General features: G+C 37.7%; 1 protein-coding gene and 1 long non-coding RNA gene across 3 annotated transcripts in view; one reads left to right on the top strand and one right to left on the bottom strand.

Annotated features, from left to right (window-relative positions):
- Window positions 1-12,884, top strand: part of HHIP (hedgehog interacting protein) — an 84,652-nt gene that overhangs the window by 7,554 nt on the left and 64,214 nt on the right. The window contains exon 2 of the mRNA XM_007428632.4: window positions 11,138-11,330. Coding sequence (XP_007428694.1) covers window positions 11,138-11,330 — 193 coding nt within the window. The remainder of the gene's footprint in view (window positions 1-11,137; window positions 11,331-12,884) is intronic.
- The window catches only part of LOC148216857 (uncharacterized), a 56,731-nt gene that overhangs the window by 3,838 nt on the left and 40,009 nt on the right, over window positions 1-12,884 (bottom strand). The window contains exons 2-3 of one of the 2 annotated variants that reach the window (XR_015794537.1): window positions 2,371-2,599; window positions 1,141-1,275 (exon numbers count right to left, since the gene is read on the bottom strand). This is a non-coding gene — a long non-coding RNA (uncharacterized LOC148216857). Of the gene's footprint in view, window positions 1-1,140; window positions 1,276-2,370; window positions 5,134-12,884 lie in introns of those variants that run through there. The other variant, XR_015794536.1, reaches the window with a different exon arrangement.

Here is a 12,884-nt window from a genome sequence, read left to right as displayed (position 1 = left end):
ATGTGAGATATTAGTGGCTGTTCAGTGCTTGGATAAAACCATTTCAGAAGGGAATTAAGCCAGTTTTAGAGCAGAATTACTTGGCCACCCTCTGTGAGAAATATGAGCTGACTTATCATATGATTCTGTCAGTTCTCATGGATTTCTCGGTATTTTTTTTTAAAAAAAACTTATATCGGATACAGGTGTGTCTATGAATATTCTAGACCAGTGATTGGGCATGAAAGTATATTGGATAAGAATGAATAATATAGAGATACTGTTGGTGGTGGCTTTTCTATTCTGATGACTTGTGTTGAACCAACAGGGCTCCCCTTATACGTAACTATGCAGTTCACATGACTAGCTTCCTATGCAAAGCTGACAATTGTAGGGAAAATTGTAGCAAAATCACTAGTTTTAAGAATAGCAGTTTGCAGTCTATGATGCTGAAATAGAAATTCAGAAAGCAGCCCACCAAACACATTATTTAAAGAGATATATGTGTAACTTTTAAGGTGTATAATGACCTTAATGATAAAGATCTACTGTACTAAAGTTTGCTTAGGGATTACAAATCTAGATGATATTCCTATTGTCACAGTAGCAATTAAATCTGCTAAATTCGATATACTGTTAAGTACTATTCTGCTTATTTTACCCATTAATTTTGAACTTGAAGCTACTCAGGTTTCTTGGCATTAGGTTTGCTACTGAAAATGTGTGATGGACTCAAAGAAAAGGGTAGCATAATTGTTTGAAGGTATAGTGGTTTACAAGTATGGAATATCTTAAGACGAATCCCTAATAAATGTTTTCTCATGCCATATACTGTAATTAAATTGGATATTTTTATGTCAAGGCAGTCATACCTTCAGTACATTTCACTAGCTTAAATGCATTAAAATCACAAACTGATTACATAACACAAATCACTTTGGTAAGTACTATCAAGCCAATAAAACATGATGGCCAAAATATGTTACAGAACTGCAGCATCTCACAAGATGCATGAAACTATATGTATAAATTACAGGATATATCTAAACTGAATTAATAGTGCTGGAATTGGCAGAGAAAGCAATTAATTTGGGCAGAATGAATGGAATAATATAGCAAAAAATAATTATACTTTTGCCAGAACTATTCATTATGACTTACAAATCTAAGTCACCACACATCTCTCTCATATCCCATGGTTTGAATAAAGTTAATAGGTGTTGAATATCAAATTAATTCTTGGTGACAACATCTTTTAGAATGCAGAAAATAGCTGGAACATTATCCATTATTTTCCTGGAAGGAAAAAGTGTGATTAGCATAAATAGGCATGCATAAATCAATTATTGTGAAACACTTTGTGCAAATTCCCAAGGTTATAAAGTTTATAACATAAAATATAAGAATAAGCAGTTTCTTAAATTCCCTTTCCTTTTCTAGTATCTAAAAAGTTCTAGTTTTCTAGATAAGGAACTATAAGGATAGCACTAGATAAGGAACTATCACATCCCTTATAGTGCTATATCTATGTGTAAAACTAGTCAAGGAATAGCTTAAATGTTTAAAAAAGTCATATTCTTATATAACAGAAATAATGGACATGTTTTAAGAAATACAAGATCCAAAACATGTGATAAGTATACAGGGATGAGAAGTAAATAAAATACATATTAAATTATATGCTGTGCAGATAATTAATAAAATATAATGTGCATATGAAGTGGTTTCTACAATGTGGCTTTTTTAAAGAAACAAACTTTTAAATTGATTTTTTAATATGGTTTCTGCATTCTTGCAGGAGCCATATTATCTTCCAAGAAAATTTGGCTGTATTTAGCAGTGTTGTAGAACAAATCAAAATTCAAAGTGAGTTAGACGTTCAACTGTCTCTCTTTTTCTTTCCCATTCTGTCATACTCACACTTTTACACTCATATTTTTAGAGAAATGCACTATGCGCAAGTTTTTGAAAAATCATAATAGTGGGTCATTAAATAATTAAAACATATAGATTCATGATTTATATGGCTACCCATCTCAAACAAGTGACTGGGTGGCTAACAATAATTAAAAACCAGCAAAAATTCTCACAAAATAACTGCAAAATAAATACACAATTATCATCTGAGATAAAAACAGCAACAACTCCCAATACAAGCACCTCACAAACTCCAACTGACAGTCCAACCCCATGCATTTTTATGTTACATCCAGCTTGTCAGAAGAAATAAGAACATAAATAATGGACATGTTTTAAGAAATACAAGATCCAAACATGTGATAAGTATACAGGGATGAGAAGTAAATAAAATACATATTAAATTATATACTGTGCAGAAATAATAACTACACATATGTAACCAACAATCAATAGAAAGTTAGAGAGACCTACATTTCCATTCATTCAAGTTGTCTGAGCTTGGGCCCAACTTTTAAGATAACCACTATAATGTATTTGTTCAGCATAGAAGTACTTGGTTCAAGTATATGGTGATGGATATCCTTCAGCCTAGCTATGGATACTTTGAATGCAGAGATCAAACAGAAAGTTCCAGATGTCTTCTCAATCTTTGCTCTGTAGAGTTGGTGTCAAGACCAGTTGCTAACATTGCAGGGTCAATCTGTTTTGAGCAAAAGAGAGGTTTTACGAAGGGTTACAGTGGCTACCCAGTTTGACAGCGGTATCCTTGAAAAGGAACATGAGAAATGGAAGAACATCCACACCTTCAGCTCCAAAATTGTTGCTTAAAGTAGGATTGGGCTGAAAGAGAAGATGACCTGGGCTCAGTTTCCAAAAACAATTCTACCTCCTTGCCTAACAGTAATGTGATATTATCTAATCAGTTTGGTTTCTAAGAACTCCATCCAGCTAGAGATGGATGGAACATGCCCTAGTTACGTTTGGGTAGTCATCATTCTGATGTAGAGAATGGTTGCTCACATTTCCATCTCTATTGTGGTTGCTGCTGTGGCAGTTCTTGGCTTCCTTTTTCTGCCCCTCTCTTTCTCCTTTTTCTTCTAGCAAATGCCACTGTCAGACATGGAGTTGGCTCCTCTGTGGTGGGTGGCAGTGCCTGCTGCTCCTGCTCTTTCTCCCACAGCCGTTTTCTAATGCTGGTACCATCCAAGCTTCCAGCTGCCACTGTCAGCTCTTTAGGTCACAGCTGCCTTTTCCCTTTGAGCAGCCCAACTATGCAGCTGTAGAAAGCATAAAGGCTATTACTGCTACTGCTGTCACAGCTTCCACCACATTCTCCACTTAGGGAACTATTGTGGCCAACACATATCTTCTTCTAGCTCAGCTCAGCCACTTTGGAGACACTGAGCCAGAAATCAAACCAGCTGTTGCCTAATTTACATAACACCTTTGCTGTAAAGAGAAATTAGTACTGGGGTAAATTGCTCTTTGTTGCATATACTTTCTAAGACTAATAATTTCTTTTATTTCCCAAGGACTCCACAATAATTGCTTTTCCACTTTGTGGTTCTTTAAACTGCAAGAGATGTTCTGTCTTACTTTAAAGAAGTGGTGCATTGGGATTGGATGTTGTATGCCCAGCCCATTTTCCCCAAGCCATTTAGGTCCCACTTACTATATTTCAGACTAACTTCTATGTTTATTCATTGAGTATGTAATCCCTAGTTTATATATTGTTTTTTTTCTTGCCAGTTATCAAAAGTAGGATGCTCCATTGATTTGAATTTATGGCAAGGCAGATGAGTACAAAACCAGAATATTGTTAAATATCTAGACCAGTGTTTCTTGAAGTGTGGTCCTATGACCCCTGGGGGTTCCCCAAGACATTCACAGGGGTCCATGAAATCAAAATTATTTGCCAGCCAATGCTGAAAAATAATACAATATTAAAATCCCATCAAACAATCACGAGAAGTGGTAGCAGCAGCAAATGCATCAATTTTAATTTTTAATACAGTAAATATTGATAAATTACAATGCTCTTTTGCCATCTTCCTTAATTTTTAAAAGCGGGAAAAGGTCCTGACAGAAGAAAGTTTAAGAAACACTGATCTAGACTATTTTATACCTTAGGAATCTTTCATATATGCAGAGAGCTCTGTGAATCTCTTTTTGTGAATACCATGTTTATGTTTACTAATAAGGATAAATTAATCAATTATGTGTTGTTGTCAACTCTAGTTACCGCATAGATAGATTTTCTCCATTATGATCTGTCCCTAACCTGCTCTTTCAAGTGTTCCAACAGTGCACTCATCACCACTGTAACTGAGTCAATCCACCTTCCTGCTGGTTGTGCTCTTCTTCTCTTTCTTCCACCTTTCTCAGCATTGGAGCCTTCTCCAGAGAGCTGGGTCTTCATGTAATGTGTCCAAAGTAGGATAATTTGAACATGGTCATTTGTGCCTCTAGTGAGAAATCTGGGTTGATTTATTTAATGATCCATTTGTTTCCTTGGCTGTCCACAATATTCTCAGAAGTCTTCTCCAACATCAGATTTCAAAAGCATCAATATTCTTCCTATCCTGCTTCTTCAAAGTCCACTCTTTGCTTCCATAGAGTGCCATGATCCTGATCTTTGTAGGCAGGGCCAGTTCTAGGCCTAGGCAAACTAGAAGTTGCAAGTCATGAAACAGAAATTATTATTCCTGAGCTGTGGACCTCAGGAAGCTGATAATATTACTGAAGCAAGATAAAGGTATGATAGGAAGATACTGAGCAAGCAAGTTGCATGACTATCAGCTTATTTAAGTTATACCTGGAAAATCGGTAACAATGCACTCCATTCATCAGCGCACCCACTCGAGGGTTAAATATAATCATAGGGGGCGCCAGAATATGGCTGCCTAGGGCACCGAAATGTCTACAACTGGCCCTGTTGTAGGTATAGACACATCACAGCATTTGTATATCTTTTCCAAAGACTTCATGGACTAGTCTGCGGCATATTTCTTGACTGCTTGTTCCTTTACTGTTAATGGTTGATCCTAAAAGGCAGAAGCTATCCACCACTTCAATATCTTCATCATCAATTCTAATCTTGGGTGTTCTACCTGTTGTCATTAGTCTGGTCTTCTTTATATTTAATTTTAGCTACATTTTTTTTTCACTGTCCTCCTTGACTTTTTATTACTAGAGCTTGCAGATCCTCTGCATTTTTGGCTATCAGGGTAGTATGACCAGCATAGTGTATATTATTGATGTTTCTTCATCCAATTTTAAAATCATGCTCACCTTCCTGCAATCCAGCTTTCATTTATATATATATATATATATATATATATATATATATATATATATATATGTGTGTGTGTGTGTGTGTGTGTGTGTGTGTGTGTGTGTAGTGCTTATATCCAGCTCATATATATACAGAAAGAGAGAGAGCTTATATTCAGCTTTTATATATATATATATATAAAGAGAGAGAGAGAGAGGGAGAGAGAGGGAGAGAGAAATCCTTCAGGTTCAAAAAAGACATGCTGTTGTGCAGTTCATCTGTGGACATGGAGGTGGCTCTGCAGTCCCAGTCTGGAAGTGCAGAGTCTAGCAATAGGGGCACTGGAAGTCCATTGTTGTAGTAATCATGAGTGTTCTTCTGTGATGCCACTCACAGTTTTCCATCAGTTTTTGGTGGCACCTCTTTTCAAAGCCGGTAGAGGCTTCATAGCACAGGGCTTGCCAGTGGGTTCGTCAGCAGCCACAGCTTCTAGTTCCCTTGGCTGGATGTCCCAGTGGCATAGGATTTCTTTTACAGCATCTATGTAGCACTTTCACGGTCGATCTTGAGGTCTCTTCCCAGACTCCAGTACATTAAACTGGTAAGGCATATGGTGGTCATCCATTCTGATGACTTGTCCCACCCACGGCATCTGGGCTCTGATAATCAGGGACTTAATGCTGATGGACTCTGCACGATCCAAGACCTCCAGGTTGGAGACACGGTCTTGCCAACAAATACTGAGGATGGAACAGAGTGTGCATGTGAAATTTCTCCAGTTGTTTGATGTGCCTTCAGTACAGAGTGCAGGACTTACATCCTTATAGGAGAGAAGGGATAAACACAGCTCTGTAGACTGTGGAGATACAGATGTTCTGTTGATTGAGCACTCTAGGACACAGCTGCCCAGTGGCTGGCTGGCCTTGCTGATCCTGGAGTCAGTTTCATTGTCCAAAGACCCATCACTTGAGATGATGCTTCCCAAATATTTGAAGCCATTTACATTTGTCAGCTGGGTATCATCAAAGTCAAAGTCAAAATAATCTTTATTGTCATTGTACTTCTCGTACAACAAAATTAAATGCCACCCCAGTGCAGCTTTAAAAATATAAAAACCATAGAACACATAAAACACATAACACATATAACACACATAACACACATAAAACACATAAAATACAACCTTCATATTCCATATTGCACAACCCCTGATGCTGCATTAATGCTGCACTATACGGTAGAGTTCAGTATAGTTACAGCTCTAAGATAAAAGCTATTCTTCAGCCTATTTGTCCTTGTTTTCATTATCCTGTACCATCTGCCAGATGGTAATAGTTCAAAAAAAGAATGTCCCGGGTGGGATGGATCCTTAAGAATGTTTCTACAGGTTTGGTATTTGGCATGTGCTGGTAAAGTACTTCAGTCTGATAGGCCAAAGAGCAGAGCAGCATCTGAGAATTTGTTCAGCATCAACTATAGATTATTGTCTTTGCGCGCCAGGAGCACACAGTAATCTGCAAAGAGGGTTTCTTGGATGACTGTATGGAGGCATTTCATCCATGCGTTCAAGTGGTGAAGGTTAAAAAGAGCCGTCCAGTCAGTACCTGATGTACACTCCCTCCTTCAGACCCTGGACAGCATGTGATAACATGCAAGCGAAGAACAGATTGAATAGGATTGGGGCTAGTATACAACCTTGTTTTACCCCATTGGAAGTGGCAAATGCAGCTGATGTATCACTGTTGTAAAGAACCTGTCCTGTCATTCCATCATGGAGTACCTGAATCAACTTCATGAATTTTCTCAGGCATCCATAACGTCTCAGGGTGAGCCAGAGAGCCTCCTTGTTTACAGTGTCAAATGCCCTTGTCAGGCCATTGAAGACAGAGTAAAGAGGCTTGTTCTGCTCTATGCACTTTTCCTGGACTTGCCTCACAGCAAATATCATGTCTACTGTAATCCATTCTGTCCAAAAGCCACACTGTGCCTCTGGGAAGTTTCTTTCCAAGACAGTGACAAGTTTGTTCAGGAGAATGCAGGCAACGATCTTGCCTGCAGTAGACAGCAGTGAGATTACCCCTGTAGGTTCTGCAGTCTGATTTGCTTCCCTTATTTTTGTACAGAGCCACAATGAGAGCATTGCAGAAATCATCAGGCATCCCCTCTGTGGATCAAATGTCTTCCAAGATGTCTTGGAATGCCTGTAAGGCATTTGGGTCTAGTGCATAGCATTCCACCTGCTCAGCCTTTCTCTGCCACCACTCGTCCTGCATTTCTTGCAGTTCTGTCAGTACTTTGGACTGCAGGTGCTTAAACTTGTCTTTCTTTGAGACAGATGATGAATTGTTCTGCCAGTCTGCCTAGGTCTTGTTCTTGGCCTGGAGGGCTGCTGAAATGGTCTCATGGTTTTCATCAAACCAGTCTTGATGCACCTGGGGTTTCAGTCCGAGTACAGTTGTTGCAGACTTTGTGATGTCATCTTTAAACTGCATCCACTTTTCAGAACAGGTTCCTACAAGCGATAAATTGCCAGAAAGTTTTTCATTAAGTACATCATGGAAACACTGGACTTGGCCAAATGTTGGTCTTGTAGTCTGCCGATGTGGACTTTCTCACAGTCCTTGGTTGCTTACGATGTAAAGGGTTATGTGCAGGTTGAAGAAAATCATGCTCATTTCTTCCAATCCAATATGAATTGGATATATATATTCAGCATATAGGGAAAGTATGCAGCCTTGTCGCACTCCTTTGCCAACCCGGAGCCAGTCTATTCACTATGTTCTGTCTGCACTGTGGCTTCCTGACATCTATATAGGCTTTTTAAGAGGACAATGAGATGTTCTGAGAGTCCCATTTTTCTAAGCATACTCCACAGCTTGACGATCAACACAACTGAAGGCCTTTCTATAATCAATGAAGCAGATAATGGCTTAAATTTGGTATTTTTTGGCTTTGCCAATTATCCAGCATGCGTGAGAAATAATGTCTCATGTTTCTCAGCCTTTTCTAAAGCCAGCTTCAACATCTGGCATCTCTTTTTCCATGTAGGGCTTTAATCTGCATTGGAAGATCTTAAGCATTATTTTGCTACCATGTGAAATTAAGGATATTGTACAATAGTTTGCACATTCTGTTAAGTCTCCTTTTTTGGTATTGGAATGTAGATTGATGTCTTCCAATCTGTTGGCCACTGTGTTGTTCTCCAGATTTGCTGGCATAGCTTAGTTAGAACCTTGACCGATTCTTCTTCTGTTGCATGTCATATTTCAGTGGGTATTCTGTCGGTTCCTGTAGCTTTCCTACTTGATAATGACTGGAGTGCTGATCTAACTTCAACTCTAGTACTAGAGGTTCTTGTAAGTAGGGAATATCCAGTTATTATAAAGGCGATATCCACCCACTCCTGCACTCATATTGTATGTCATCCTTTACCTCTGCTGAATCTATTCTGATTAGACATTGATAGCTTGCCATGTGTCACAACATTTTGGTTCTTCTGGCAGTTCTTCTGTAAGCTGTTCTGTCAGAATGAACTTGACAATTTTGGGATGGGTAGCTGACTGTTCAAAACAATATGAAGACGGTAGTACTACAAGATCCATAAATAATCTTTGCTAACTTCATCCTCAGTTAGCTTTTAAACAACATTCTACAGATATAAATCAATTAAATCTTTTGATGGATCTTATTGCTCCTGACCCTTGAAATACTTGTAAATTAATTTTTCAAACTGATATTATAAACGACCTTTCAATCATTTATGAGAGGTCAAGGGACCTCACAATAAAATACATTATTTAACAATTCAGTTTACAATATAGACTCAGTGGGAAGGGTAGAAATATGAACAATTTGTGATATTTACCATTTTGGATAAAAATCCAAGCTGGAGGAAAATATATATATGGAGTCATAATGCTCACACCATATCTGAAGTGTAGTTTTTTTCCAAGACAGAAAATACAAATTTTGTGGCACCATAAAACCAAACAATATATTATCTGTTTCGCATGCCTAGGAACTCATGACTATTATAGTAGCTAGTTTCTACTGCCAATGTATTTTTGGGATGGTTTTCTACTGCAGCTTCAGCTTAGTTGTACTAAGCTTCATACCACCTAGAATTACCATCTGATTGGTTTTCAATTAACCTGATTGTTGTCAGCAGCCCAGACTGTTATTTTTCTCTGTTGATGAATGTTGGCTGCATAGGTGTTTTAGTTTAATTGTGTGCATCAGTGTCATTCATTTCCATATTTGTACTCTGCAGTTAATATGCACATAAACAAGTTCATGGCAGCATGTCCTCCCTGTCTTCTGTAGTGTACTATGATGCTGCATTTAAACCCAATATAGTTTGCTGCCATCTACACAAAATTCTATGGCATATGTATTGATTGATATCTTGTGTGTCTCTAGTATATGCTTCTGCAGACCTAAGGAAGACAAATGAGCACCCAAACTGAGCCAAAGGCTAGATAACTGGGCTTTTGGATTTTTCTTGATTGAAGAAATATCTCAGAGAAGCTCTGATTTCATATATACTTTAGAAAGTTTAAATAACCAATTATTAGAATGAAGAAAGGACATGAGGTTGAAGAAAAGTGAGGCTGTCCTCAAAATGTACACATAATAATATCATTTATATAAGCTTACAAGTATATCAGTACTTGTCTTGTATAAAAATTAACTTCATTATCTGTTTATATGACTATTTTTATCCATTGTGTAACACAGCCTTGTGAACTTTAAACTGACTAGTTATGTAAGAGTAAATTGATGGTGGTATCCTGAACATTCTATTAGAGTATTGCAGTAAATTTGCATTATCATTAAATAGAAATATATTTGGATTAATATAAACAAATAAATAGGAAGGAAAGTAATTTGGTTCTATATATATTATGCATCTGTCAGTCCATAGTATCTTTATAAAGGTGACAGAAGTTTTTTTGTCAACATCTAGGTGGAAAATACTGGCTAAATTTTAGCACTCAATTACAAATACTGTCTGGGCATGTATTTGGGCATGTAGAATACAGTATGCTACAGTATTATATTAAGTGTAATTATTTTTCTGTATTACAATAATTGCCAGCATAAATGGAAGTTATCCTTTTATTGTTTGTGGCATTTTGTTCAATTAACATGAATTGATAGTATGTAATTTTCACACATTTAAGATTCCTTTCTTTCAGTGAAAACAAAACATACATTAAGCAGTTATAACCCAACTAGACCCATATATATAAACAGTCATACCACTTCTTGTTTCATTGCTAAATGCTAGTAGAAAAAGAGATTCACACCATAACTTCTATTTTGTGTTCTGTTTCCATACAAAGAATTAGCAGAAGGGAGCCAGAGCTGTGTTATTTATTACATAAATATATCGTCTTCCTTATTCAGTGTATTTCTTTCTACTGATGCTAGAGTGAAAGAGATGTATCAGCACCTTTCTACAACCTGGTCTTCATATACTAAAGCTCTCTAGTTCTTACATTAACATTTTCGCTCTGTCATGGGAGTGAGTGAAGCTATGTGTAACAGGTATGCCTATCAAACAGCCATGCTCAGGAAGAGGCAACCTATGTAATGCTGGGTAGACCAACTTGGAACCATATGCAAGCTATTATGTTGTGTGCCTTCAAATCAGACTTCACAGGGCCAGATAAGAGCCAGGTGAGAGGAGTCACTTGTATAGCATATAGCTGAATGTTTAAACAGAACCTATATTTTAATCTAGTCAGATCGGATCATTAATTACCTTTGTGATCTCATATATTATTACATTTTCATTGTTTGATTTTTAAGTCACTGTCAGAATTGTGACATTATTGTTTTTACATATAAATGGTATAACAATAACAATCTTGGTTAAATTGGCATCACTTTTTATATAAATTTGCAGTGTGCTTTGCAGGGTACAAGAAAGCTTATATGTCTCTGGTTTGTGGCTTGCAGATCTTTTCTGTTACCAACAACACAGAATGTGTGAAGCTGCTGCAGGAAATCAGATGTGCTCACTGTTCACCGAATGCTCAGAATCTGTTCCACTCAACTGTGAAAGAAGCATTGGAAAGAGAATTAGCCCTTCCTTTCCTGTGCAAGGATTATTGCAAAGAATTCTATTACACTTGCAGAGGTCACATCCCAGGTAACATATTGGAAAAGAGTAATAAATTGAAGTGATGTATGCCTACAGTGACCATATGTCCTTTATTATAAAGGACAGTCCTTTATTTCAGAAAGCTGTCCCTGAGATTTATTTTTCAAAAGTTCACTTTTGTCCTTTATTTTGGTCATTTAACTTTTACTGTACAAGTGGTACCACTTAATGCACAGCCTTTCACATTCATGTGAAAAATATGGAAATTGAATTGTCTTTTTAAAATAAATTTACATATAATGTTTGATTTAAATATTTTTATTATAATATGTGTTTTTGTAAAACTTTTCTTGGTTTTGCTCTTGAATTTTCCTTTGTAAAGCAAAGTTATCAATATAAACAATTAAAATGTTTTATCCTGGTGAACCTCTTTCAGATTTGCTCCTTTTTCAAATTTGTCCTTTTTTTCCCCCAAGAAAATATGGTCACCATATGTTTACTTGAATTTTTTATACATTGTAAAAAATATTGCTTTAATGCTCATGTTCTTTATCAGAAAAGTACTGATTGTGATTTTAAAATGTCATCTAGATCTGTGTTTCTCAACAAAGGATGCATGTACCTCAGATGGCACAAAAGCAGTTTAGTGGAACACAAAGCATAGGACCAGTTATTTGAGGGACTACCTATTTCCCATGGTTGGGAACTGGAATGGGACAACAGAGTTGGCGCGCTCCATGTCCCTTCAATTAAACAGTGTCACCTTTGAGGACCCAGAAAATGTGCCTTCTCTGTCATGGCACCTGCCGTCAGGAAGGAGGACCCTCCTGAGATCCATGTGGCTCCCACCTTGATGGTGTTCCGGAGGGCCTTAAAGACCTGGTTGTTTTCCCAGGCCTTGTAGGTAGGGTACTTCTGGGATGTGTTTTGTAGAGGTTTTCCTGTTGAGTGACTGGAATTCCATCTTGTTATTTGTTTTGTATTGTGTTATTTAATTTTTATTCTGTTTTGCTATACTGTGATCTGCCCAGAGTCAATTGGGAGCCAGGCGGTGCGTGCATGCATGCATGCATGCATGGATGGATGGATGGATGGATGGATGGATGGATGGATGGATGGATAGATAGATAGATAGATAGATAGATAGATAGATAGATAGATAGATAGATTCCTTAAAACCCCCTGATGCATTTCTCAGGGCTCCCCACAGGCTCCCCAACCTTTTTGCTCATACACTGCAACTGTTTCAGGGCGATGTGGACCTGAAATCATCCCTCTATTTTCAATGTCGTCTCCACCCAGCTTGCTTTCTTTGCACATGGTGTCAGCCTGCTGGCCACCTTCTCCTTAGTCTTTTGTGCATTCTGCCCCAGGAGCCAGAGATGGTAGCCAAGGCCTTCTTTTAGTGAGCCTGCAATTTCCATCCATGTGAATGGCAGCATCTGCCAGGGGGGAGGCAAGGGATATCAGGCTGATGAAAGCAGTGTCCCAGCATCACACCTCAAGCTCCACCTCATTTCTCCATGTGTTGTGATATTACACACAACCTAAAGGGGTGCAGCTTGTAGTGCAGTGCTGAAACTCTGCTTTGTAATTCTCACC

Source organism: Python bivittatus, unplaced genomic scaffold (genome assembly GCF_059951505.1).
Source record: "Python bivittatus isolate LINGU-HERP-01145 unplaced genomic scaffold, Pbiv_v1 ctg000070_np1212, whole genome shotgun sequence".
NCBI classification, from domain to species: domain Eukaryota; kingdom Metazoa; phylum Chordata; class Lepidosauria; order Squamata; family Pythonidae; genus Python; species Python bivittatus.
Note: the sequence above shows the minus strand (reverse complement) of the source record. Positions and strands in the feature narration are given on the sequence as shown.